The 26,677-nt window shown below is 36.4% G+C and overlaps 1 protein-coding gene across 6 annotated transcripts in view; it reads left to right on the plus strand.

The window, feature by feature from the left end:
- Window positions 1-26,677, plus strand: part of shank3a (SH3 and multiple ankyrin repeat domains 3a) — a 323,981-nt gene that overhangs the window by 246,486 nt on the left and 50,818 nt on the right. For all 6 annotated transcript variants that reach the window (XR_007926184.1, XM_051870260.1, XM_051870263.1 and 3 more), the window contains one exon: window positions 19,715-19,828. Coding sequence is in view for 5 of the 6 variants with exons in the window: in XM_051870260.1 (XP_051726220.1) it covers window positions 19,715-19,828 (114 nt within the window). In the remaining variant the exon portion in view is untranslated. The remainder of the gene's footprint in view (window positions 1-19,714; window positions 19,829-26,677) is intronic.

The raw sequence follows: 26,677 nt of genomic DNA on the forward strand, positions 1-26,677 counted from the left end.
ATGTGACCTAAAAGTATATTTAAAAATCCTTACCTATCCCACTGCATGGGATACTTCTGAAGTCTGTACAGAGATGAAAATAAACTGTTCAGTAGTGGGATTGTCACGGAAATTCATTGGTCAAAAGGAATGTAAAACCTTTCTGTAACCTCATAACACTCCAGCACTATGCTCTGACTTCACAATTTTCTGTAGGACATGATCATTGGTAGCATTAATAATCATGACCGCCCAGAGGCGATGTGCCTTTAGCACTGAACCTTTTACATTCTTTAAAATGAGAACAATGGAGGTAGTACATTAAAGAGGAACAATTGTAAATGTGTTTTAAGGGTGGCTTTGGGACATGCTGTTGTCCTGGGTTGCTTTTTTGAGGCTCATGGGCTTCGTGCTTCATCTTGAACAGTAGAACTGCCCTCAAAACAGCTTTCTCGCTGCATGTCCATTAGAGACTGCTTCACAAAAGAACTTTCCCAGCTGCTCTTCGCTCTTTCTTACATGCTTTTTCCTCTCACGTTCCATGTGTTATGCGGCCTCCCTCAGGCTCCAGCAAATCCATTGCTTTGATATGCAGCTCATGTGTTTGCTTTTTAAGGGTTGCGTCTCTCTCGTTTTTCTCACAATCTTCTCTCACCTTCTCCCTCCCTCTCTTTCTGTTTTCTCACAATCTACGTCTACCCAGCATCTAAACATACAGTAATTGCTCTGGAGTGAATCTGGTGGAGACACAGGCTGTGGAAAAAATCAGAGTGCTTAGAGACACTGCAAGGAGACTCGTAATTATTACCAGAGCCTCTTCCCTGATGGGGACACTGTCCGTTTCTCCAAACCATTTTTAAAAACTACATTTATGGTTTCTTCATGCAGTTAGGTTGACTTCGATTGCTTATTTTCCTGGACTAGATACAGTACACAGAGACAGTATTTGTGGTGCTTGCTTTTATATTTAATACATATTTAACTAAAAACAAGATGAGGGATAGAAGCTCAGCATTCAGTGTACTGTTCTTTACCTTGTGTCAATCATTACAATTTCTAATGCATAGAGAATTCTAGGGGGGAAAGACAGTACAACCTTTGAGCGGACTGTACAGAATGTCTATCCCTCACATCCTTGTTTTCATTTGCATAAAATGAAATATGGCATATACCCTGGCAAAAGTCTATTGCTTTTACAATAGGATTTAAAGGGACAGTTCACCCAAAAATGCAAATTCTGTCATCATTTACTCTCCCTCAAGTTGTTCAAATCTGTATAAATTTGTAATTTGTATAAGAATGTTTGTAACCAAGCAGATTTCGCCCCCAGTTGACTACCATAGTGTTTTTTTCCCAATGGGGGGCGAGATCTGCTTGATTACAAACATTCTTCCAAATATATTCCTTTATGTACAGCAAAACAAAGAAATTTATACAGGTTTGAAACAACTTGAGGGTGAGTAAATGATGACAGAATTTGCATTTTTGGGTGAACTATCCCTTTAAGAGGTTTTTAAAACCTCTAACTATAAGCATGAAACCAATCAGAACACCCTAGCAACTGCATAGCAACACCCTAGCATCATTGTGGCTAGTTTTACATGGCAAGTAGCACTTTCTTCAGAAAATATCAAACTCTAGTTTAAAGCGGACTATTGGTGTACAATAGAAATGACATGCTGTGTGTGATTATTTTTTAAGCTGTATGTTCATGGCCTGTCTGATCACACATGTAAACAGAGATCAAGTGGACACACGCAGAGGGTTTCTTCGATGCAGGAATAAAGACCTTAGGTCTTATTAGCATGTGTGTGTGCATCCGTGTGCTCTCTCCTTCCACATAATGGAGGTTGACTGTGAAACTAAGGAGGCAATCATTAGCTCTTATCAGAGAATTCATTTCTAAGCAAACACACACATTCCTCCATACGTAAAAAGCATGGGCAAGGTTTAAGACCGTTCATCATTAGAACTAAAAGTAGAGATGTTACATTGGCGATTTTCATTAACTGACCCGGAACCCCCATGTGATTTTTTTTTTTTTTTTGTACCAAAATAAATGTTTAGTTAAATAGAGCAATTTAACATTGTTTGATTCAGTTATATGAATTAATGTGGTGTTTAGTGTTTGGTATGAATTTATGTGCATTAGTATATATTTACAAGTTGCTGCTATGGCTTAAGTGATTTCCTCATTATCATTTTATTGGCAGAGAAATACACCTCTTTTTAATTGATTAATTTATACTTTTTTTTCAGTAATATCCATTGAATTGATCAAAAGTCACAATAAAGACTTCACCGTTATCTTGGTTTCCACAAACATATCACAAAACTACTTTCAACATTGAAATACAAAATATATCTTTAGTACCAAATTAGCATATTAGAATGATTTCTGGTTGGGTAAATACATTACACATACATTAACATTACACTTAAGGTCGAAATGGCTGGTGTGCCTCTCCGTGCCGTTTGTGATTTATGCTGCCTTCACGTGCTCTCGGAATTATCGTAAATACAACTTTCCTAGGTAAAACTCAGAAGGGGTGAAAAAGGTGACAAACTAAATAATTGTAGGGGGATCTGGGGAAATTGTCCCCCATGAGAACATTTTTGTGATTTTAACTTGTAAACTAAGCATTTTGGTGCACTCTGACAAGAAAATAAATGGGAAAAACAACATTTGATTCAAGTTAAAATATATATATATATATATATATTGACACTAGGGCTGGGCATTGACACAAATTTCACAACTGGATTCGATTTTGATTCAGGAGCTTGCGATTTGATTACCTTCGATTCAATATTGATTAATTTGTGGCCTATAAGGTTAAGTACATGGCAAATTTCCTCAAAGTAAAAAATATCTCTCAACTAATGCTGTAAACTATACAGGAGCAACAGTTGGTACATCATTATATTATTAAAGGTTAATAATAGCCTATAGTGCATATATTTAGCAAAATGCTCCTCTCTAAGTTCATTTTTGTAGCTGACTAACAAGTTTTCGGACACTGTACGGATTTTCTGAGGTAAATGGGACGGTAAATGTGACATTTTTCACAATCTGTTTTATTGACGTCTTTCCGCGGTTGAAACACTCATTGAGCGATTACATGAGACATGATACGGATTTATTAAGTTGTCCTGTATCTTTCAACATACCTTCAGAGGTTCATTCATGTTTATTTCATGTTGTAACTAGTAAAGTGGAAGAGATGATCGGTTCGTGCGCTCTGCATGAACTGATGGCACTGTCACGCGCTACAGAACACCAGGAAAGATCGCGACAGAGACGTGATGTCTATGATCTCACTCCAGTTTATGGGAAAGTAGCCCATTTTCGATTCTTGTGAGGTTTATTGTGATGCTTGCCTTGATTGGAATAACCTTGGAATATATTTATGTGATTATTCATATAACGAGGTTTGGGCCATACAAATTACAGGAGTTTCCCAGAAGAAATAGCAAAACGGGAGGGGGGCGGGAGATGGGTGTGAAATACAGGAGACTCCTAACAAAAACGGGAGTGTTGACAGATATGATCTGCATATGTTATATATTACGTATACACCGGTTAACTCATATAACTCCTGTTTTCTGTCCGTGAGCTCCCTCTGTTGTTCTGGCTGAAAGGATAACAGTATAGTGAGACAAGAGAGGTCGCTCAAGCCTCATCAGATCACGTAGTTCCGTGGAAAATTAATACAAATGCTCATTATTTCTAAAGAAATGAGACGGAAACATATTTTATCAATATTTTTAAGCCTTCGGACTTAAAATCCTTAAAGGGTTAGTTCACCCAAAAATGAAAATTTTATCATTTATTGCTCACCCTCATTATGTTCCACACCTGTAAGACCTTCGTTCATCTTCGGAACACAAATTAAGATATTTTTTATAAAATTCGATGGCTCAGTGAGGCCAACATTGCCAGCAAGTTAATTTCCTTTTTCAATGCCGAGAAAGGTACTAAAAACATATTAAAAACAGTTCATGTGAGTACAGTGGTTCAACCTTAATATTATAAAGCGACTAGAATACTTTTTGTGCGGCAAAAAAACAAAATAACGAATTATTCAAGAATATCTAGTGATGGCCGATTTCAAAACACTGCTTCATGAAGCTTCGAAGCTTTACGAATCTTTTGTTTCGAATCAGTGGTTCAGAGCACCAGAGTCACGTGATTTCAGTAAACGAGGCTTTGTTACGTCATAAGTGTTTCAAAACTTCAGTGGTTCAACGTGACTTTGGCAGTTTGATACACGCTCCAAACCACTGATTCGAAACAAAAGATTCGTAAAGCTTTGAAGCTTCATGAAGCAGTGTTTTGAAATCGGCCAGCACTAGATATTAATTATTTTGTTTTTTGGTGCACAAAAAGTATTCTCGTCGCTTTATAATATTACGGTTGAACCACTGTAGTCACATGAACTGTTTTTAATATGTTTTTAGTTCCTTTCTGGGCATTGAAATTAACTTGCTGTCAATGGAGGCCTCACTGAGCCATCGGATTTTATCAAAAATATCTTCATTTGTGTTCTGAAGATGAACGAAGGTCTTACAGCTGTGGAACGACATGAGGTTGAGTAATTAATGACAGAATTTTCTTTTTTGGATGAACTAACCCTTTAATGGAGTTGTTTTGTGCATTCCTGTGATCACAAATAAATGCAAGAAGGCACGACTGAACAAGCATGTGTTCTCTTTTTGATTCAGCATGATCGATATTAAACAAAATAAAAAAATTACTGTCACTGTAATATTTTTTATTGTAAATCATTGGTCAATATCGATGCTGGAGACTTAAGGCTTTAAGTAAAGACCAAACATCATGTTAATTTTTCGATCTAGCTAGTTTTCAGTCAGCTACCTTCCCCATCCTGGTGAAATGATGGGGTTGTGTGACGTTGTTCTGTGGAGGTGTGTTAAGGGCAGGTTTTAGGGTCGCGCTGTGGGTCTACTGGCCCAACAGGGGAAACACAGCTTGACTTTGTCCTCGCTGCTCGAGATTCAAGGCTATTGGCCCCGCCCGGCACGTTGTTAGCCTTGGCTCGCGCTGCCCAGACAGTGGAAAAGCGGCTAATGTCTCCCAATAGCAAAGCAGCTGCCATTCACACCTCTGCTTACACATCCCATCATTCCCTTTGTTGAGTTGTGTGTGTGCGTGCGTGGAGGAGAGATTAAGGTGGTGACGTGAAGTTTGGGCATGCAGTGAGTCTCTGAGGTTGGAGTCGTAAAACTTCCAAGCCAGGCTATTTCAGGCTGCACCCCTGAGGCTCTGAGAGAGATGGAGGGAAAAGGTGAACGCTGTAAAAATAGAATAAAAGACAGAATGAAAGAAATTAAAAGAAGAGGGATTCCTGGGCATCCAAATTGCTATTTTAGTCCTAGTGCCTTTAGACTGTTGATGCTATCATTGAGAAATGCTATCATTCACATTCTCTCTCTCTTTCTCTCTCTTGTCATTGAGGGTTCAGCATACCAATGAGCACAGAACTGCACCACTGCACTTCTCCTCTGTGGAGTCATGACTCTCTCTCATCTCTGCTGTTCACTTTTTACCTCAGTGACACTTGCTTCTCAGCCTTCTGCTTAAACTCCATCCTTTCTTCTTTTTAAACAATCATAGAGAATCTTTTTGGCTTTTTTTCTCCTTGTTTCTTCACTCTTCACCTCTTTTATCATCTCTTTTGTCTCTTCTTTTCCACCTCATCTTCTTTCTTCTCTTCTCGTCTTAGCTTATCTCTTCTCAATGAGTTTGATTTCTTCTTTCTATTCTGCTTTTTTCAAATTTTTCTGAACTCCATTTCCCACAATTCCCTCTGAGACGGGGCTCTGATATCATAGAGAGTTATCATTAGGCTGTATATGGCATGTGGGATTGTGAATCTGCAGATTAATTTCATAAGAGCCCAGCAGTGGTGTATGTGAGACGGGCTGTCATGGTTATTGAATAAAGCACTGAGCTTCTTGTAATGCACTGCACACATACCACCAGAGTCAGCATTCTGCTGCCCACCACTGAAACTATACAACACACACACTTTCCATCCGGCCCACTTCCTGTTATGTTTTAATTATGATTGTATGCAAATAAGATTATTACATACACCAGTACTCTCACTGCCAGAGGCTGCAGATCTGCTAGATCACAGTTCATATGTGCTGTACAGACATGACCAATCAATAACCCTGTGGATTGCAGTCCGATGTACTGCCAGATACATTTGAAAAGGGGAAAAAAAAAATTACGACAAGTATCAGTTCCAATATTGACAGAGCAAATCCAATTATCTCTGGCAAACCATTAAATCAGCAGGAAACTTTCCCTAAACAAAGTGTCCTCAGGCAATGCTGGAAAATGCCCACCACTGCATTCACAGCCAAATGAGGCCAATAGTCTTTAATTATCACAATCTGGAAAACAGATATTCTAGTGTTAATGATCAAACAACTGGCTGAATATGTGAGGAAGTGTGTTTAGACTGTCTGTCCTCAGGGTTGGTGGTGTAACGCAAATATTATAAACAATCAATCAACCACAAACAGATTCCCAGTAGCATACAGCGCTAGATATGATAATCACTGAAAAGATAATCACATATGGAAAAGATATGGCCAAGAACACTAAATTGAGATGCATGCTCAAAATTGCCATAAACAATTTGGCAGCAAGGACAGCATAGAGACTCAGCTTTGCATTTGTAAAAAGATGTGGTCTAAGGTAGTATTCAGAGCTGAACGGACCTATTTATCTATCTCTCTGTCTCTCTCTGTCTGTCTTAATTATTCTTTTGTCTCTGAGCCAGTTTAATTAATTGACTATTTTTTGCTTTTTTATTTATTATGTTGTTTCCAACTGACAAATTACAGTTTGACAATTTTTTAAAGGTACACTATGTAACTTTTGGCCCTCTAGTGGATAAAAAGCAAAACTGCATGCATTTTGTGGAAGAGCATTGTTTTGGTTGTGCTTCAGCTCTGCGTGACTCTGCAGATGAATATGACACTTCACTATAGATAATGCTTTACAATAAACTCTGTTAGAAAGCTACATATGGCAATTAATCTGTTTAAGACCATGTCCACTTTTACAACATTTCAAATCCTTCAGTTCTCACTGTCTCTGAAAAGCCAAGCCAGTGTTATTTCTCATGTATTACCAGTACGGATGCGCCGATCCGATACTCAGATCGGGTATTGGCTCCAATACTGCCATTTTTGCCGGATCGGGTATAGTCCGGATAGGACCGTTCCAAATCCGATATTGTGCTTGTACTATTCTGTGTTATTGTTAAGCACCACAAAAGGCACAAAAACATTAAAAAGCACCATAAAATTCCCATGCACTATATTCCAAGTGTTCTGAAGCCATTCCATAGTTAAATTTGAGGTACAGATAAATATTTAAGTCGCTAAATTAAAGTTCACGTAAATGCCTCCCTCCGCTGCGGCTGTCAGTCATTCTCTATTCAACACAATGAAAGTCAACACAATGAAACTCTCTCCAAGATGATTCAATGTTTCTATTATTATACTTCATCTGTAGACAAAGATACCGGTAATACAATACGCATCAATATATCTTCACTTTGTGCTTTGAACTTTTCAATGCGGAGCGCTGCCGCCGCGCGCTGTGACTCCATGATGCTTCAAGCGCATCATTTTGCACACGGGATGCGCATCTGTGTGCCGCTCTGTATGGGAGCCTTTCATATTATAATACTTGCAATGAAAGATTGTTAATAGCATTTTTTGTTCTGTCCTATGTATCATATGTTGCTGCCTCATTAAAAAAACTCCGCTATAAATTTAAAAGAAATGTCTTTTAATTTTATAGTACATATTTATATATAAATATATTTAGCTTAAGTCATGTATGACTCAAAAATTCATAAAAAAAACAAGTCATGAGTCATGGATGAAGGAGTCAGCTGAACTCCTGTTTATTTTGAATGTCTACCAAGCTAGTGAAGCTATTGGTTTATTTACAGTTGTTGCACTGATGCACAATTATTTAATAAATAATTCACTACTTTTGTATCTGTTTGTTATTTTGTTTTACAAAGTTAGGAAAGTAATGTTTAAGTCAAGCCTGATGCCTTGCACAAAAGAATGATCCCAGTTTCTTCCACACAGTGAGGCATACAGTTTATTAGGTAATTTAGCACTTTTGTTATTATTACTTGAATATTGGATCGGTATCGGCCGATACTGAATCCCAGGTATCGGAATCGGTATCGGAAGTGAAAAAGGCGGATCGGAGCATCCCTAATTACCAGCTCTGTCATGTTCTCTTTTTGTCAGCAGACTCTCCTCTGTTCTTTTTTAAAATGGGTGATTACCCAGAGGTTTGAGATTTGGTGTGCTCCATGTCAACTTTTCTCACTCTTTGAGACAACTAACCTATGCCAGTACCACACCATACACACGTCAAAGTAGCAGGAGCAACTTTTCTCTATTTCACGGATATGACGAGACATAAAGCATAGTGACGTATGTACACAATTTCCAGTGAAAACCATCCCGCCTGGTTTAAAATATAAACACTTAAACACATAATATGCTTACCATAGTGAATCAGGGTATGATAAAACAATTTGGAAGAAGGATTGATGATGAGAATTGACTCAGTTTTTTAATTTTGTTAATTTTGAACAAAATATTTACATGGTTGTACCTTTAAATTATAAAATTAATTGTATCATTCATTTTAAAAAGCATTAAACCATTAAAATGAAAATTTGTCTACTGAATAAAAATTTTCATCATTTACTCAACCTCATGTTGTTCCAAACCTGTATGACTTTCTTTTTACAGTGAAAAATTATATATATATATATATATATATATATATATATATATATATATATATATATATATGTGAAGAGTTCATTTGCAAAAACAGATAACTCCGTTTTTATTAATTCTCACAAATCATGTTTTTTTTATTGTGCATTCCAAGTAATATCAATCAAACTGCAGTTGGGTTGTTTTGATTAAGTAATAATAACTCCAAAAAATACAGGTAACTTACAAAATTAAAGTTCATTGAAAGTATGTTTTTTATATTTATTAAAAGTTTGTTTCTTAGCAAAAGCAGATAACTCCAACAGTCGTTTTTTGGCAAAAGCAAATAACGCCACATTTCATGTTTCAAAGTTAAACAAAACCAAGTAATTGCTTTGTAATTGCATTTAAAACACACTCAAACACACGTGTACACACAAACGCACACACACACACTAACAGATCGGCACACAAACACACACACACACACAGGCAAGCAAGCACGTGCACACACACACACAAACGCAAAAGGACAAACAAGGGTTCAGCATGTAAGACATGTATGGTGTACAAGGACTTGCAGGAGTCGAAATTATAAATGCTCGATCATCCTCTATGATTTTAGTCAGCTTTGACGAAACTTCCCTCAGCTAGCGTGTCTTTTTGAAGTGACTAGAAGCCTTGTCACCTGACCTGAATACTGCGTGCTGATTCGCTAAAACGGACATATCGGTTTCTGTACGCAAAAAACAAGGGTGCTTGTCGGCTTCTACTGTAAAACGTGAACTCGTGATGCCTTGACAGTGGACAATACTGGCTTTTCTGACAAAACGGATTTATGGTTCAGAACGTGCTATATGTGGAGAATAACGCACAGCAGTTCTTTTTTTTTTTTTTTAAGTGGCGTTTATCGGTTTTTGCAAACTCTTCAAATATATATATATATATATATAGTCAAACCAAAATATGACAAGATCTCAGAGTTAAACTGTGTCAGAAAAAATTAATCCTAATTATGTCAGATAACACTGAAGCAAAACATGGTCAGGTCAAAGTGTCTGAATAATTTTTGGTTCCAAATTTTTATCAATTTTACTGGTAGTCCACTGTATGAAGAATTTTTGGGTATAATATGTCACAGTTTACTTTATTTTGCTATCCTCACTTACATAAATGAACTATAGTGTCCTGTACCCGGTAGTAAAAATATATCAAAAAATATAAAAAATGTCTGAATAATTTTTGGTTTGACTGTATATAAACCTTGGACCCCATTCATTTTCATTTTATAGACCAAAAAAACCCTTGTTTTTCTTATATTTTCAAAAAGAAGAAAGTAATTTGTACAGGATGTAATGGAATGACACGAGTAAATAATGGCAGAATTTAATTTTATTTCTTTAATATTGAATTCAGTTGATTTAACATCTTTGAAAGCAGCTCATTCAATCAAATTTTAAAGTCAGAACTTCCAATCATTGAATCAAAAGTTAAAAAAAGGTTCTGTTGAGCAAAACTATTTTGCTTTAGTAATATACCTATAAAACACTCTTAAATTGGAAGAGAGACCATCAGCGAGCACTCTTATCTGTCTAAAGCGAGTGTGTGTTGTGTGTGTTGCAATAGAACACTTCAGGCATTTTCCTTTTATTAACCTGACGGACATTCAGCCGGAAAGCCTTCCGCTGAATATCAAATATAAAAAATCTCTGATCATTCAGCGGCTCTCCCAGCAGGTGTGTGAGTTCTGACTGCCTGTTCTGACTGACTGTCTGATCAGATGTGATCACACTAAATGTGCAATATAGCAACCCGTTTTGTGTCTGTGTAAAAGAGAGAAAGTTTTACCTGTATTTAAGTTATCTTTCAGATAACTACACACGGATGAAGATGTGATATGAGGATGATCGTAATGACAGAAGCATCTCTATAAAAGACTCCTTTGATGATTCTGATGTGACTGAAGTGAGCACAAGTCATCTGATATTTCAGTGGCTCAGAGCATCACGAGGCTTTTATAGAGTCATGTTTTCAGCTTATTGCTTTCTTTAAGTGTTTCCGTTTGGAAATGGCACTCTCAAACACAAACACGCACCGGTAATGGGACTTGAGGGACTGCGTGATGCCAGCTACTAGGCTTTTTCTAAGATTTTTACATGCAAGTTTACTACATTTTACATTAACACAGATCTCACTTCATATTCATACTGATCTCATCTCCATTTACATTTACCCAGTGCTAATTTTTGCACTGTTTTTTGTTTTAGTCATAGTTTTTACATAATTTTTATAAAATCACCATGAAATCAAAATAGACAATTCTTATTTTTTGCAGTGTTTATTATAATTGATTATCCATGCACATCATTTTTCATTTTCTCATCATCATCATTTTTTAATTCATGTGCCCTTAATCTTTAATCAAAATAACTTAACCTCCCACTTACAGTGACATCTCTTCCCTGATAACGTGTTTACTGGCACGAGGGTGGGACAACATGTCACTCACAGAGATCGGCCAATAGCAAACCAGAATGATCCAATCAATTCCTGATTGACAGAATCAAGTCCCGCCCTACATATTTTCTCGTTCATTTCACTTCAGACTAGGAAAGAAAAGACTATCGCAATTTCCGTTTCTTGGTGACTTTAATGCATGATTTAAATTGTCAATAGTCATTCATTCATTTTTGACTAAAATGGCATCTAATATTGGTAAAGATAACAATTCAGTTAACAAAATTGTAAAATTAAATTATGCCTATGCCAATGATGTCATTTTCCGCCATTTTGAACTTTTTAAAAAAACCTACTTTTTCGAACTTGTCCTAGGCGGTTAGTCTGAATTACACCAAAATTGCCTCACATTTTCTTCAGACCATGACGGCAAAAAGCTATTCAAATATTTTTAATAAACCAGAACGTTCTCAAAAAACGACCAAACAAATTCGACGAAGAGCACGTCAAAATGGATGTGAGGCTATATCTCCATAAAGCTTTAGCACATTGAGACAAATTCTTGGTACATTTCATCACAAGCATCACCTGAGGCTACTTGCGGCGTTTAGGCAAAGCGCCACCTACTGGTCAAGAGATATAAAAAATAGACATTTTCACTTATAACTCCTTAACAGTTTGCCCAAAAATCATAAAACTGGCCCCTTTTGATTCAGTGCAACCTAAAGTGTCAAATGATATCCAATTTTTCCATATCAGTCATTTTGAATAATGACATAAAATGCTGTATTTTATGAACACATTAGCATATTATTACGAAACTTGGTATGTATCATCAGCACCTTGCCCTGAAGGTACACACAAAGTTTTGAGACAGTGCTGTCTTGTGGTCAAAAATTATAATAAAATTTAAAAAAAATGCTAATAGCTTTTAAGTTTTGCCTATTGTTATGATACTGGTCTTGGTATATTCCTGGAACATGCAGAGAACGTGGATACCAATTATGCAATAATCAGCCGAACTTCCTGTCCGCTATTTTTATTTTCTTTGAAAACATACTTTTTCAAACTCCTTCCAGACCATTGGTCCGATTTTTACCAAATTCGAATCAGATCATCTTCAGACTATGCCGGCAAAAATTTATTAAAAGCTTTTTGATAGGCCACACCATTCTCATTTAACTGGCAAATTAGATGGCATGATGCTAAACTGACTGTGACGCTGTATCTCTGCAAAGCTTTGGCATACATTGCATGTTTATTTGTTACCTCACACTGACTACAGCACCTCAATATGGTAAAACTATTGGTCAAATGCCATAAGCAATTAAATCACAAGCAATTTCAATTGATTTAAAGTAAAGTTTATGATTTAAAGTAAAGTTAAATCTTCTACTGGACTAAAATCATACCACTTCAGACTAAAATCATAGAAAAAATGTCTTTAATTACTCATTGTTGTACTTGGTCTGATGCTCCCAGCCATGCTTGCATAACTCATCATGCTTTTTTTGTGCTTGGCACAGTTAATTGCTGCTTGCAGCTAATTGTTTGATTATCAGCATAATTTCATCTTATTTTTGATTAAATCAAAATACCATTTGTTTATTTATTTATGTCACTTTAATATCACATTCACGTGACTTTGAGTGACTGTAGACTTTTAACTCTCCATTTCCACTTTGCACATTTACAACAAGCAGCCTCTTGTTAGCAATCCTGTGAATGAAAAGCGCAGAAACATTCCAGCCCACCTCTTTTCCTCCAGGCCTGTAATTACATTAATTCATAAGAACATTTCTTGTTTTTACCATCCCTGTTTACACTTTGTCAGTTTGTCTGGGTTTGGCATTTTTTCTGCTTATTTTAGTGTTAACTCTAGCCATGCTGTATGCTGTACCCTTTAATCCAGGCGTACGATTTCATTGGTTCATCGAACAACATTACTGTATGTCACCTTGCACATATTTCGCATGAATATAATTACAATAGCAATAAGTATACGTAATCACATCATGTTAAACAACATAATTTCTCAAGTACATTTTGTTTATTACATATACATAGTACTTAGTTATGAAATCATACCCTAACATGGACACTGTAATATAATTAGTGTGACAAAGTACTTAATGTGACCTTGCTTATACCCTTCAAGCTATTTAACGTATTAAACAAACCAGATATTGGAGTAGACATATTCATGGAAACCGTCCTTCCTGGAGCTGGTAGTTTTTGCAATTTAGCATTTGCCATTTAGCGTTTGGTTGCTTTAATGAAAGTTATTGAGCAGTGGGATTCATTAGAGACAAATGATTAGATTTGATACACCCTGTCTCTCTCTCAGAAGGAGAGGCTTATCGCAGTTAAGTGGCCTGGAAATTTAGAGCTGCGGCTATCATTCTATTTATAGAGCGAGAGAGAGCGCAGAATTGAACCCAGTTGATTAGCATGTGATTGACGTGCATCTCAAGTCAACCAGCGGTTCTTTCACTTAGATTAAAGTTTATTACATATCAAGTTAATAAGATGGTTAACAGATCGGAACATGCACACATGCTCTCCTAGACTGACACACACACACTTAATGCAGGAGCAGGCAACTGTGATAATTTCACTGGCAGTGTAGAAGAGGGCTTGAATCTACTTCATACTAATACTCATGAATGCAGACACACACACACACACACACACACACACACACACACACAAACACACACACTACATCCATACAGTGGAGTGAAAACACAATTATTTTTTTTTTTTTTTTTTTACATTTTGAACTTTTTGAAAAACATACTTTTTTGAACTTGTCCTAGATGGTTAGTCTGATTTTAAAAATTACCTCACATTTTCTTCAGACCATGACGGCAAAAAGTTATTTAAATATTTTTAATAAACCAGAACGTTCTCAAAAAACGACTGAACAAATTCAACGAAGAGCATGTCAAAATGGATGCGAGGCTTTATCTCCATAAAGCTTTAGCACATTGAGATGAATCTTGGTACATTTCATCACAAGCATGACCTGTGGCTACTTGCAGCATTTAGGCACAGCGCCACCTACTGGTCAAGAGATATAAAAAATAGATATTTTTACTTATAACTCCTCAGCAGTTTGCCATTTTTTCCATATCAGCCATTTTAAATAATAATGTCATAAGATGCTGTATTTTCTGAACGCATTAGCATATTATTACGAAGTACAGTAAGTGTAAGTGTGTGTGTGATTATTGCATTACACACACACACATATATATATATATATATTATTTATTTTGGTGATATTTTTTGCACCGCCCTAAATTCTTTCAAAAAAAAATTGTTTTAATCATATTACAGAAATATGCACACACACAAATTCTAACAGATTTGTGTGTTTATTATATATATTACTCTAGTATATATTACTCCAGTCTTCAGTGTCCCATGAAGAAACATTTCTTATTATAATCAATATTGAAAACACTTGTGCTGAATGATGTTTTTGTGGAAACAGCTATACTTTTTCAAAAGTACAGCATTTATAGAAATCTTTTGTAACATTATAAATGTCTTTACTGTCACTTTTGATAAATGTAATGCTTCCTTGCTGAATAAATGTATTAATTTCTCCAAACTATTGAATGGTAGTGTTTGTTATTTTAAAAAGTTGTCAAAAAACATGACAATTTCATGGCACTTTAAAACTCTCTTTGTGTCTTTATCGATCTTTTTCTAACATGTCTTTTTGAGTGTTTGTCTCTCCCGTCTGGGTGTGTGATTTGGCCCAGTTGTGTCATTTACCTGTGAATGAAAAAGTCCTTTTTCACAATATCCAGCTATATTCATTCACATCTGATTTATATTGAACAGAAATTAAAGAATCACGCTCATTACATTGTGTCTGTATTTGCTAAGCTCTTATTGTGCACAGTTGAAAAGTTACATGCTGGGTGAATTACCCATCCTCCTTTCAGCCTTTTTAAGAGTCAAAGGAGCTTTGAAGCTGATAAGAATGGAGCTTTGTGATAGTATCTCAGCATCCGAGAAGCAACACACACTCCTGCATGCTTACACACATATACACACATACTTCAGGCCCTTCTCCGTGGTAACAATGGTCCTTCTGTCAAGAGCTTGCCATGGCAGTTTGCCTCAGTCGGCTGCCGGTTGATGGTCAGGGACTGACACTGAGAGCTTGGCGAGTGTTTCTCCCATGATGCCATTTGCCAGTATGTGCAAAGGCCTGTTTCCAATATGCCAAAGAAGTCCGGGCATGCGGCAGGGTTGGAGAGGTCCGGCGAGCCCACTCCCGGTACTTTGTAAGCACACTTGTGCGAGTCTGTTGAGTGATTCATTATGTAAGACACGCGCGGACCTAAAAAAAAAAAAAAAAAAAAAAAAAAAAGGCCGTACAGACATGCTGTTCTTTGTAGTCATTGTGGTTAAAAGAGGATGAGTTGATCCTTTAGGATGCGTCAAAGGGTTTGCACAGATGTCACTTATGCTCAAATATATTTTAAGCATTTTTATGTAGTATTTTAATATATCTAAATATATTTGTGGTATTTCTTTTTTGTAACCACCAAAAACGGCAGTTTAGTTTTATGTGACAATTTCTGTCTTCCCTCTCAGGCTTAAAATTTAACTAAACTTAAATGAAAGGCTGGGTTAGAAATTACAAATCCATCAGTATTTTTGCATCGTGTGATATTTAGTTTATGAATATAGCTGCCACAGACCACAATATGACATCTGTATTGATGAAAAAAATATTTTTCTGGTATAAACAGCATATTAGAATGATTTCTGAAAGATCATGTGACACTGAAGCTTTGCCATCACAGGAATAAATTACATTTTAAAATATATTCAAATAGAAAACAGTTCTTTTAATTTGTAATAATATTTCACAATATCACCGTTTTACTGTATTTTTGATTAAATAAATGCAGCCTTGGTGAGCATAAGAAACTTGTAATGTTTCCAAGGGTCTCTGTTATGATTGGCTTTTTTTTTTTTTTTAATTTGTAACAGTACTGTCTAGTATTGAATATTCATTGATATGTAAATGTGCATGTTAATGTACTTATAGTTCTGACATTATAGTGGGTACGTTTTGAATTCAGTTTTACATTTCATCTTTTTATCTTCTTATGTGAAGGATTCTGGCTTCGTCCCCTAATTTACTGTTGTGTGTTACTTGGGTCAGTTGCTTCCACACACATCTGGCAAATACGACATTTTCTGTGAGCCCTTATATTTTCAAATTTGCCTCTTTTCATGCAGTATGACCAATTTTTCCATCTAATATCCATAAAATCCTGTTTTCCATGAAATGTCCCCTCTATGCAATACATATAGTCCACAAACACTCATTACACTGAGATTTCTCTGGACTCAAATATCGAAAACATTAAAATGAGAAGCATCACTGATGTGCATCTCTTCTCCAGAATTTATTACACGACGAGCCCCATTTACACAAGTGCTTAATTGTGGCATAGGCAGCAGAGGCATCCATTTGTATGTGTCTGGAAGCTGGAGGCATTTGTATGTATGTGTGTGTGTGTGTGTGTGTGTGTGTGTGTGTGTGGGTGTGTGTGTGTGTGTGTGTGTGTGTGTGTGTGTGTGTGTGCGTAACCTCAGTCAGTAGCACTGAGGTGATAATATTCTAATGGCTGTGCTTCCGGCTTGATCAACACTTAAAACCACTCACAGAATTTCAAATTTACTGATTAAAAATGCAGTATAATTGGTTGTATTTAGATGATTAGGTTTTGAGTCTTTCTCGGGAGAAAAGTGTGTTTGTGTGTGTGTGAGGAGTGATGTGTCGATGGAAGGTTTATACAGATCAATTGACCTTTAACTAAGCCCCACCTTAAAAATGTTTCTGACCAGTCATTCCTAGGCAACTGTTGCCATTCGCCATTGTACTGAAATGGTCCAATAATATGGTTAAACTTCAAGGTGAATTAATGTTACTAAGTTAACAACATTATATTTTAATTTAATTTTATACCATGTAAGTTTAATTAAAGCTGCAGTCTGTAACTTTTTTGATTAAAAATGATCCAAAAACAATTTTTGAGCAAGTACATAACCAGCCAGAGTTCAAAACTATCTCCTTACCTTAGCCCGATTCACAACAATAAGCTTGTAATAATATTTTCTAATTTGAGTGGTACTGGTAGGTTTCTGCAGGAAATTCGAGCATGCCGGTGTTCGTCTTTGCATAATTACATCACGTCTGTTTACATAAAGGAGTCCCAGATAGTAGGCTATATCGCATGTGAGGATGCTGCAGGTGGCGGATCACTTATAGTAGGGATGCACCGATACCATTTTTTAAGGACCGAGTACGAGTACCGATACTTTTTTTTCCTAGTACTCGCCGATACCGATGCCTATACATTTATTAATTTCTCTCTCTCTTTTTTTTTTTTTTTTTTTTTTTTTGATGTTGCAGTTTTCCAAGCACAACACAGTGAGACTAATGAATGTAGGACAGCTTCTTTATTATTACTCTAATGAAAAAAGTAATAATTTTTATGTGCTTGTCACAAACTTAAAGAACAAAAAACATTCACAGTGTCCAATAACCTTCAAAGGGCATAATTACCAATATATATAATTGTTGTTATATAAAAAGAAATGTACAAACAAATTACAAACAATACAACAAATACTTTAGAGATACAAATTAAATAAACTTGTTTTTCAGATACAGTAGGTTTATTTACCATGTATACATTTATTTAACATTAATTTTGAAGTATTTCCTCATGTGAGGTATCGGTCTTTGGTATCGGGAGTATTTTTACGAGTACAAGTACAAGTACAAGTACATGAGCTTGGTATCGGGCCCGATACCGATACTGGTATTGGTATCGGTGCATCCCTAATTTATAGCCTTTTCTCACAGCAGCTGCAATAATTAAACTTATAATTTTGATGGCGGATTGTATGGTATGACAAATTAACTTTAGAGATTAGACTGTACAGAAATTGAAATCTACAGGTAATGCTAATATACACTAAATACACATAGTCACGCAAAGCTGATGTTGTTAACATTAACATTAACAATTTGAGAACAAAGTATAACAATAATAATAATTTGCACGGTTTGATGTGATATGATCTAAGCGATCGTTAGATTTAATCACCATTTTAGCGTGACTTATTGTAGTGTTTTTTTGTTTTTTTTTCTCAGTTGGTCAGAACAAAAGTGGCAGATTTGTTACTTACTTGTTCAGATGACATTTTCTGGTGAAAATTCTTATTTTGGTCATACTTCCAAGACTACAATCTGTGATTCTGAAGTACAGTATCCACCAGTGCGGTGACTGACAGCAAACGTTAGATTCATCCATGCTGAGGAGCCGTGCCGATGCACAACCCACGTAAAGATGATAATTCCGCAAATAACTGCAATTGCAGGTTTCAAACAGAGATGGCGATAAAGAAGCAAAACTTAGTGAAGGGTCAGTTGGCCTTGTAGACCATCAAGCAGCACTTTCGTTATGGATTACACTACAAGAGCAGGGGGAACAAGTACTTCACTAAGAGGCTGAAAGACACACTGGAACAAAAATTAGTGGTTTGCATTTATGTACTCTGTAAGTGAGATTTCACTAATATGCCATCTATAGTTAAAGATCTACTTCAGCATGAATGAAACCCTGTGTGTGTGTGTGTGTGTGTGTGTGTGTGTGTGTGTGTGTGTGTGTGTGTGTACAGTACACAGCAGACAGTTACATTGTTGGTTATTGATTCATGGAATTCATGGAGTACCACAAAATTGCCTACCTGCCCTTTTTGCACACCTTGCTCTTATGATGAACATACACTTGTACACCCAATGCTTTTAAACTGCAGTATCCTAGCAACTACAATGCTGAAGGACTTGATGCATGTGATTTTATATGTTTTTGGTGTGTCTGGTGTGGTCACCACATGTAATACATTGTGTTATTTCAGTTTTTGTAGAATATCACATGATGAATCAGTTTCCTGTTGAACACAATGTTCTGCTCTCAGTTTCCACTGGTCATTCACCTCACATCACAGAATATTTCATCTATCTGTTCTCCCTCTTCAAGCTCATTTCCGAAAAGGAAAAAGATCTTTGAATGTGTGCTGAGATCATATTCATATGCACACATAACGCATCTGAATGGGAATGTGCCATAGACTTAGGCAATATATATATATATAATATAACTTAATTATAAGTATACCCATAAATGTACCCTTTTTACATTTTCAGAATAAAAAAAAATGTTTGCTTTATATATCATTCGTTTTCCAATTGATGGAAATTCCATCAATGATCAGTTAGATTAACTTAACCCCAAAAGACAACTTTTTATTTTTTTTTTATCCAGGTATTATGATCAAGGATGTTAGCTAACTTCTCTGGGGATCTATATCTAAATAACAATCAAATGATTTGTGTTCATTCTTTCTCTCTCTCTCTCTCTCTCTCTCTCAGTGTTAAGTATAGGAGAAGGGGGATTCTGGGAGGGCACTGTAAAAGGAAGAACTGGTTGGTTTCCTGCAGACTGCGTGGAGGAGGTACAGATGAGACAGTTTGATCCTCGACTTGGTAAGAAGTGATGCACAAATACACATATGCATAAAACTAGGGCTGGACAATATATTAAATATTTATAATATATTTTATATTATTCTGTTGACAATATAAATGTAACTGACGCTATTGTAGTGTGATGATTTTAAAGGGTTAGTTCACCCAAAAATGAAATTTCTGTCAATTACTTGCCCTCATGTCGTTCCAAAACCTTTGTTCATCTTTGGAACACAAATTAAGATATATTTGATGAAATCCGAGAGCTTTCTGATCCCCAAGAGAAAGCAATGCAATTACCACATTCAAGCTCCACAAAAGTAGTAAAGACATTGTTAAAATAGTCCATATGACTATAGTGGTTCAACCTTAATGTTATGAAGCGACAAGAATACTTTTTCTGTGCAAAAACAAAACAAAAATAATGACTTTATTCAACAATTTCTTCTCTCCCCTGTCATTCTCTTACGCTGTTGAACAGCGTCATCCAATATTTAGTCGGCGTTCGGACGTAAACATGGAAGCGCTGCACTGCGTTCACTACGTCAACTGCATAGGAGACTGACGGGAGAGGAGAATTTGTTGAATAAAGTTGTTATTTTTGTTTTGTTTTTGTGCACAAAAAGTATTCTTGTCACTACATAACATTAAGGTTGAACCACTGTGGTCATGTGGACTATTTTAACGATGTCTTTACTACTTTTCTGGACCTCAAAAGGTGCAATGACATTGCTGCCTATGTGTGGTTCACACCTTCAGATGTCATCAAAAAATATCTTAATTTGTGTTCCGAAGATGAACGAAGGTCTTACAGGTTTGCAACGACATTAGGGTGAGTAATTAATGACAAAAATTTCATTTTTGTGTGAACTAACCACATGTTTGTGGTTGTTATAACTGTGCCAGTATACCAGTTTTGCACCCGCACCTTTCTTTGAAATGTCCATTTCATCAAATCACTTCAAAATACGATTCACACTCAATAATGTTCCCTATGTTTTTACTATATTTATATTGTGTTTTACTGCATATATTGCAGTTGCTCCAAAAATGTTGAGTCTACTTGGCTAAATGTCAAAATTATGGCTCATTCACCCCTTTTAATTTTGTACAGATGCTTTCAGCAGACCTTACAGGCTGTTGCATTCAAGCTATAATTTTTTTACTATTTATGAATTTTCTAAAATAAAAAAAATTAAGATATTTTTTACATTGTCCAGCTTTACATATAACTCTAGAATATCTAAATGCCCACAGCTGTTGTCTCACATAAATGATTTTCAACACTGCAATATGTCTGTAGGTGAAAACTCATAATGTGTTCAGATCCACACACATACACCTCTCTCCCTGTGCTTTACTCTCTGCTGTCTGTTCGCTCTCTCTCTTTCATAAATGCTGGTTTTGGAGGTGTTTGTCATTTTTAGGGCTGTGTATTGAGATCAGGCAGGCAGGCCGGTGTCTGTACTAAACATCACATTTAAATGCATTGTGAGAGTGTGAGAGTGTGAGAAAGAGAGATGAAAAATTCCCACACACCTTTTCCGACGAGAAGTGTGGCACGTGTCCAATAATTCAAACACGCTCACAGAGACACAGGTTAAAGGGGAGCTCAGAGTGATGTATTGCCTGCATCCTTTGAGGGCTTTCTAGAAATGAAAGATCTAATGATGCCAGGAAACCACAGGCAAACCCCTATAGATGCACCAGGGTGTTTCCCCATCAGCTGGAATATGTTTTATAGAAGAATCCTTTCAACATGAGTTGGTTTCTGTTCTGATATGCTGAAGGAGGGTGTGCTTATGATTACCATTTAAAAACCACAGATATATAACCATGGACCTGTTGTTTTGGTGAATGTTAGCTTGCCAGCCTAATACGGAAAAGAAAAGTGGAAATGCAAATGTCTCGAGATGTCAGCCATCTTTAAAACAAATTTGCTGTATGTATGCTGAGTTTAGAAACTTGTATGTTAAGGGTTGATGTATCGGATATGATGATCGCATTCAATTGAGAGGCTTTGAGTGTCCATTTTATGTTTGCTGGTGACACAATATATTATGACTTATATATATTTGTGTGTATACCCTACCATTCAAAAGTTTGGTGTCAGTAAGTTGTTCGTTTTTTTTTTTTTTTTTTTGTAATACATCAGCAAGGATGCATTAAAATGATGAAAAGTGGAAGTAAATACATTTATAGTGTTATAAAAGATTTCGGTAACACTTTACAATAAGGTTCAGTAGTTAAACATTAGTTAATGTATTAACTAACATGAACTAACCATGAGTAATACATTTGTTACTGTATTTACTAATCTTCGTTAACGTTAGTTAATGAAAATACAGTTTGTTTTCATGTTAGTTCACAGTGCATTAACTAATGTTAACAAGATTTTAATAATGTATTAGTAAATGTTGAAATTAACACTAACAAAGATTAATAAATGCTGTATAAGTGCAGTTCATTATTAGTTCATGTTAACTAATGTAGTTAATGTTAACTAATGAACCTTATTGTAAAGTGTTACCAAGATTTCTATTTCTTTTGATTTGAAAAATGTATCACTTTCCTTGAAAATATTAAGCAACACAACTGTTTTAATATTTATAATTATAAGAAATGTTTCTTGAGTATCAAATTTACATATTCTAATGATTTCTGAAGGATCATGTGACACTGAAGACTGGAGCAATGATGCTGAAAATTCAGCTCTGCCACCACAGAGATACATTACATTTTAAAATATAATAAAATAGAAAACAGTTATTTTAAATTGTAATAATATTTCACAATATTACAGTTTTACCAGATGTTTTTATTTTGATCAAATAAATGCAACCTTTGTATGTATAAAAGAACATAAATATTTACCAACCCCAAATGGTAGTGAAAAAGGCTATGATAACTAGTTGAATTTCTTTATGTGTGTAAGAGTCTTTAAAGCTAATAGTTTCTCTCCTCTCATTTCCTTTAGTTTCATTAGAAAAGAACATCGACTCTCCTGAGAACAAAGAATGTTACAACCAGGAAGATCCCTTGAGACCACACTTAATTTGTAATTGGTCTCATTCTTCCCATTAGAGTAAAATTAACAGTTTCTCTCCTTTTTGCTTCAGATCACATGTATAGACACACACACACACACATGCACATTTGCTAACATAATGCTAACATAACCAATGCTACCATTGCATTTTCCAATTTATAACATCTTTCTAATGGAGGAATCATGTTTGTTTTTGCCTCCTTCATCCGCTTTTATGGGCGTCTGTGTGCATATAACTTTGAAGTATATGCGGACATAGTGAATTTCAGAGTGCACAGGGCAAATAAAAATAATAATAATTGTATATGAAATTTAACCAGTAAAACAATTATGAAAAAAAAAAATTTAATAGCAGAAATGTAAAAGGTAACTTACAAAATATCAAACCATTGGGCTAACAAATATTGTAATTTAGCCTCAATAAAAATGTGACCGCTTGCTGCATTGAAATTAAACTGCACATGTTTTGGCAAAGGCTGCGATTTTTTTTTATTTTTTTTTTATGCGCAACTTCTCAGTGAAGCAGGGCTCTGTAATCAGTAGTAAATGCTGCTTCTTCTGAAAGCCAGAGGGCGCTCTCGTGCAGAAACTCCAAATACACCCCGCAGAAGGACGATATAACATACACCATTCCAGGAAATCATCATACTATCACTGTAGCTGAGTAAACAGAAGATTGAAACCCTTTGATTGATTAAACATGACTAATAAACACGACTACGACAATATCATTGCATTCACATGGGGCGTCGGCGTTAACGCTTCTCATTTATTTTGAATGGGTGACGTCACGTGTTGCTGAACTGAATTTTGGGTTTCGTCGTGTTGCTTCACTCGCAGTTCGCAGCAGAAGTTGAAAATTTCTTAACTTTTCAAGAGCCACTGCAGGTGTCAGCCAGTCTGATCGCCTTATGCAAATACCCTAGAGCAGTTGCTAGCCAATTGCATTCATGCACACTGGAAAGTAATGTGATTGGCTGTTGTTACTATGACCAAGCTTCAGACACGCCCTCCGTCAAGCATTGATGCCGACACCCTGTGTGAATGCAGCGTATATCCTTTATCTGAGTTCTTCAAGTCTTCCTGGATATATTACATTTTGTCTTTTGTTAGACAAGAGGTTCATAAATGCTTCTCATGTTTGTAAATATGTTTGACGCATGTTGCTTTTTCAAATACACGTTATAAGCGACTCAAACTAGCAGTGCTTTCAGATTACTACTGATCACAGAGCTGTGCTTCATTGACAAGCTGTGCATAAAAAATAATCGCAGCCTTTACGATTTCATAATCGCACTCGGCCAAATTGGTTTAAGCGCGATTTCATGTTAATTGCGATTTATCATGAAAATACCCTTATCTTGAGAATGTTCTCATATAGTTGACCTGTGTGAATGCCAACGTGTTTTAATTTGTTCACTTTTTAGCCGACTCTGAGTGTCAAATCGCATACTTCCAGCATGTCCTGTGCCAGATTAGCAACTTCCATTGAGATGAAATTACCATGCTAACAGCTAGCTTTCTGCACAGTATAACAATGCTCTTTGAGTAGAAGCAGAGCATGACACTAACAACACCATGATCATGGGCAATGCGTTCGATTCGCAGGGAAAGAAAGAACTGATAAAATGTAAATGTGTAACTTGGATCCAATGTAAGTCGCTTTGATAAAAGCTTCTGCCAGATGCATAAATGTACAGTAAATGTAGGAGCCTTTGTTCTGGTTTCAGCACCAGCTGTGGCGGACAGCTCCCTGATTTCAGTGGACAGCTCCTGCATGTCAAAACACCCAGAAACTGTAGACTAGTTCAGAACTGCAGCACTTTGCTGTATGACAGATGCACTGTGAAATGTGTGTGTGTCTACATCTCCACACTCTAATCTCTAGTATCTCCGCTCTAAAGCTGGTAACACTAGGCGGTCTGTAATAGGATTGCATAATGCTGCATATGAGAGGGAGAGAGAGTGTGTGTTGCTGTGTCATTGTCCAGACACTCGTCACAAGCTATCGGTCAATTAAACAATGTGTGAAGACAGACCTGTCATCTGTCCATCTCTATCAAGACCCGGAAGAGTGAAAATGAGCATGTGTGTGTGTGTGTCTTTTGTGTTAGCGTTTATCCAGCAATAACAGATGAAAGCTCTTTGACAGTAGAGGCAATATGTTTCGCCTCACTGAAGCGATGAAGACAACCCTGTGTACAATTAACTTACCCAAACAAATCCCTTTATGTGCTGTGTGTGTGTGTGTGTGTGTGTGTGTGTGTGTGTGTGTGTGTGTGTGTGTGTGTGTGTGTGTGCGTGCTTAGTTGTGCATGTCCATAAATGTGTTTGATTTTTGAGCTTGGAATTGTTTTGTTTGTGTGTGTGTGTGTGTGTGTGTGTGTGTGTGTGTGTGTGTGTGTGTGTGTGTGTGTGTGTGTGTATGTGATTTAACATCGATTACTGAAGCGATTTCAGTCATGCATGTCAGATTCTGAAGCCTGAACTAATGTTCATTCAGATTTCTCTCTGAGCTCACTGCTGTGTCGTGACTCGAGTGACATCAATCTCATTCTCTTGAGCTTCCCCCTCTCTCTCTCTTTCTTCTTTCCATCTTTTCATCCCTCGTTCTCTGTAGTTGACCTCTGTACTTAGGTTGTGCTGTAGGTTAGAAGGCAATAGAATTAGCTAGAAGTTTAGGCAATGATTTAACAATATATGTATTTAACATTTCTATTTATTTGACCTTAATCTTTATTTAAAGGGGGGGTATAATGCTATTTCATGCATTCTGACTTATTTACACTGTTAAAGAGTTGCATTCTCATGCTAAACATGGACAAAGTTTCAAAACATGAGTTGGACGTATGAGTATTTCTGTGCCAAATACACTCCTTCCAGATTCGGAAAGTTTCAGAAAGTTTTTTTTCGAGTATGGCCCTGTATCATGTCATAAAGGGTGGAATTCCTTGTATGGGCACTTCTCCATGATAAGCATGCGTAAACATCACCCAGAGCGAGAGCAAGAGCACGCCCATCGATGCGCTTCTTTCGGGTTACAGAAGCCAAGAGATTTTTCAACAATGTCACCAAAGAAGTGTGTTTTTGGTTGTGAGGGAAAAATAACCTTTTTCAGCTTCTCAAAGAACTCAGTGTTAAGGGAACAGTGGATGCAGTTTGTTTTTCCGGGGCAGTAACGGAGTTGTGCACGTTGTTTGTTCCCAGAATTTTGGTGATAAATGTTTTGTAAACAAGTTTCCAGTTTGACGCTGGATTTGCAGATCGCGGGAGGTGAGTAAAACTGCATCAAATGTCTGTGTAATGTTGGCAATCGGCGCGCAAGTGTATAATGTAAACAACACAAATGTTTTTGTTCCCTTTTTATTTATAATGATGTCGCAGCTTGCAGACAATCGCTACGCAAAAGCTGCGCACGCTCGTGACTCTTCAGCTCTGCCCACGGCACGCCTCCAGGAGCTCAGCTTTTTTCGGAGAGAGTCGGTACAGCGTATCTATCTTTTATAAATATGATAAAACTAAAGACTTTTCAGAGATATGAAGGATGCAATATTACTCTATAGGTACTCAAGATTAACATGAGATTGGTGGAAACTGTGTGTGTTATGTACCCTTTAACATTCAGTAGAGTAGAATAAGCCCCAGTGAAATTAATGTCAATTAAATCTCAAAGTCCCTCCCTCTCCTATACGAGTAGCAAGTGGCAAATTATTATTCATGACTGTTACAGAAACTAAACACTATTTAAAAAGGGGAGGGGCTGTTCATTATGTATCGCTCCTCAGTGTTATTTTTGTATTAATTATATAATAATATTA

Source organism: Ctenopharyngodon idella, chromosome 18 (assembly GCF_019924925.1).
Source record: "Ctenopharyngodon idella isolate HZGC_01 chromosome 18, HZGC01, whole genome shotgun sequence".
Lineage (NCBI taxonomy): Eukaryota > Metazoa > Chordata > Actinopteri > Cypriniformes > Xenocyprididae > Ctenopharyngodon > Ctenopharyngodon idella.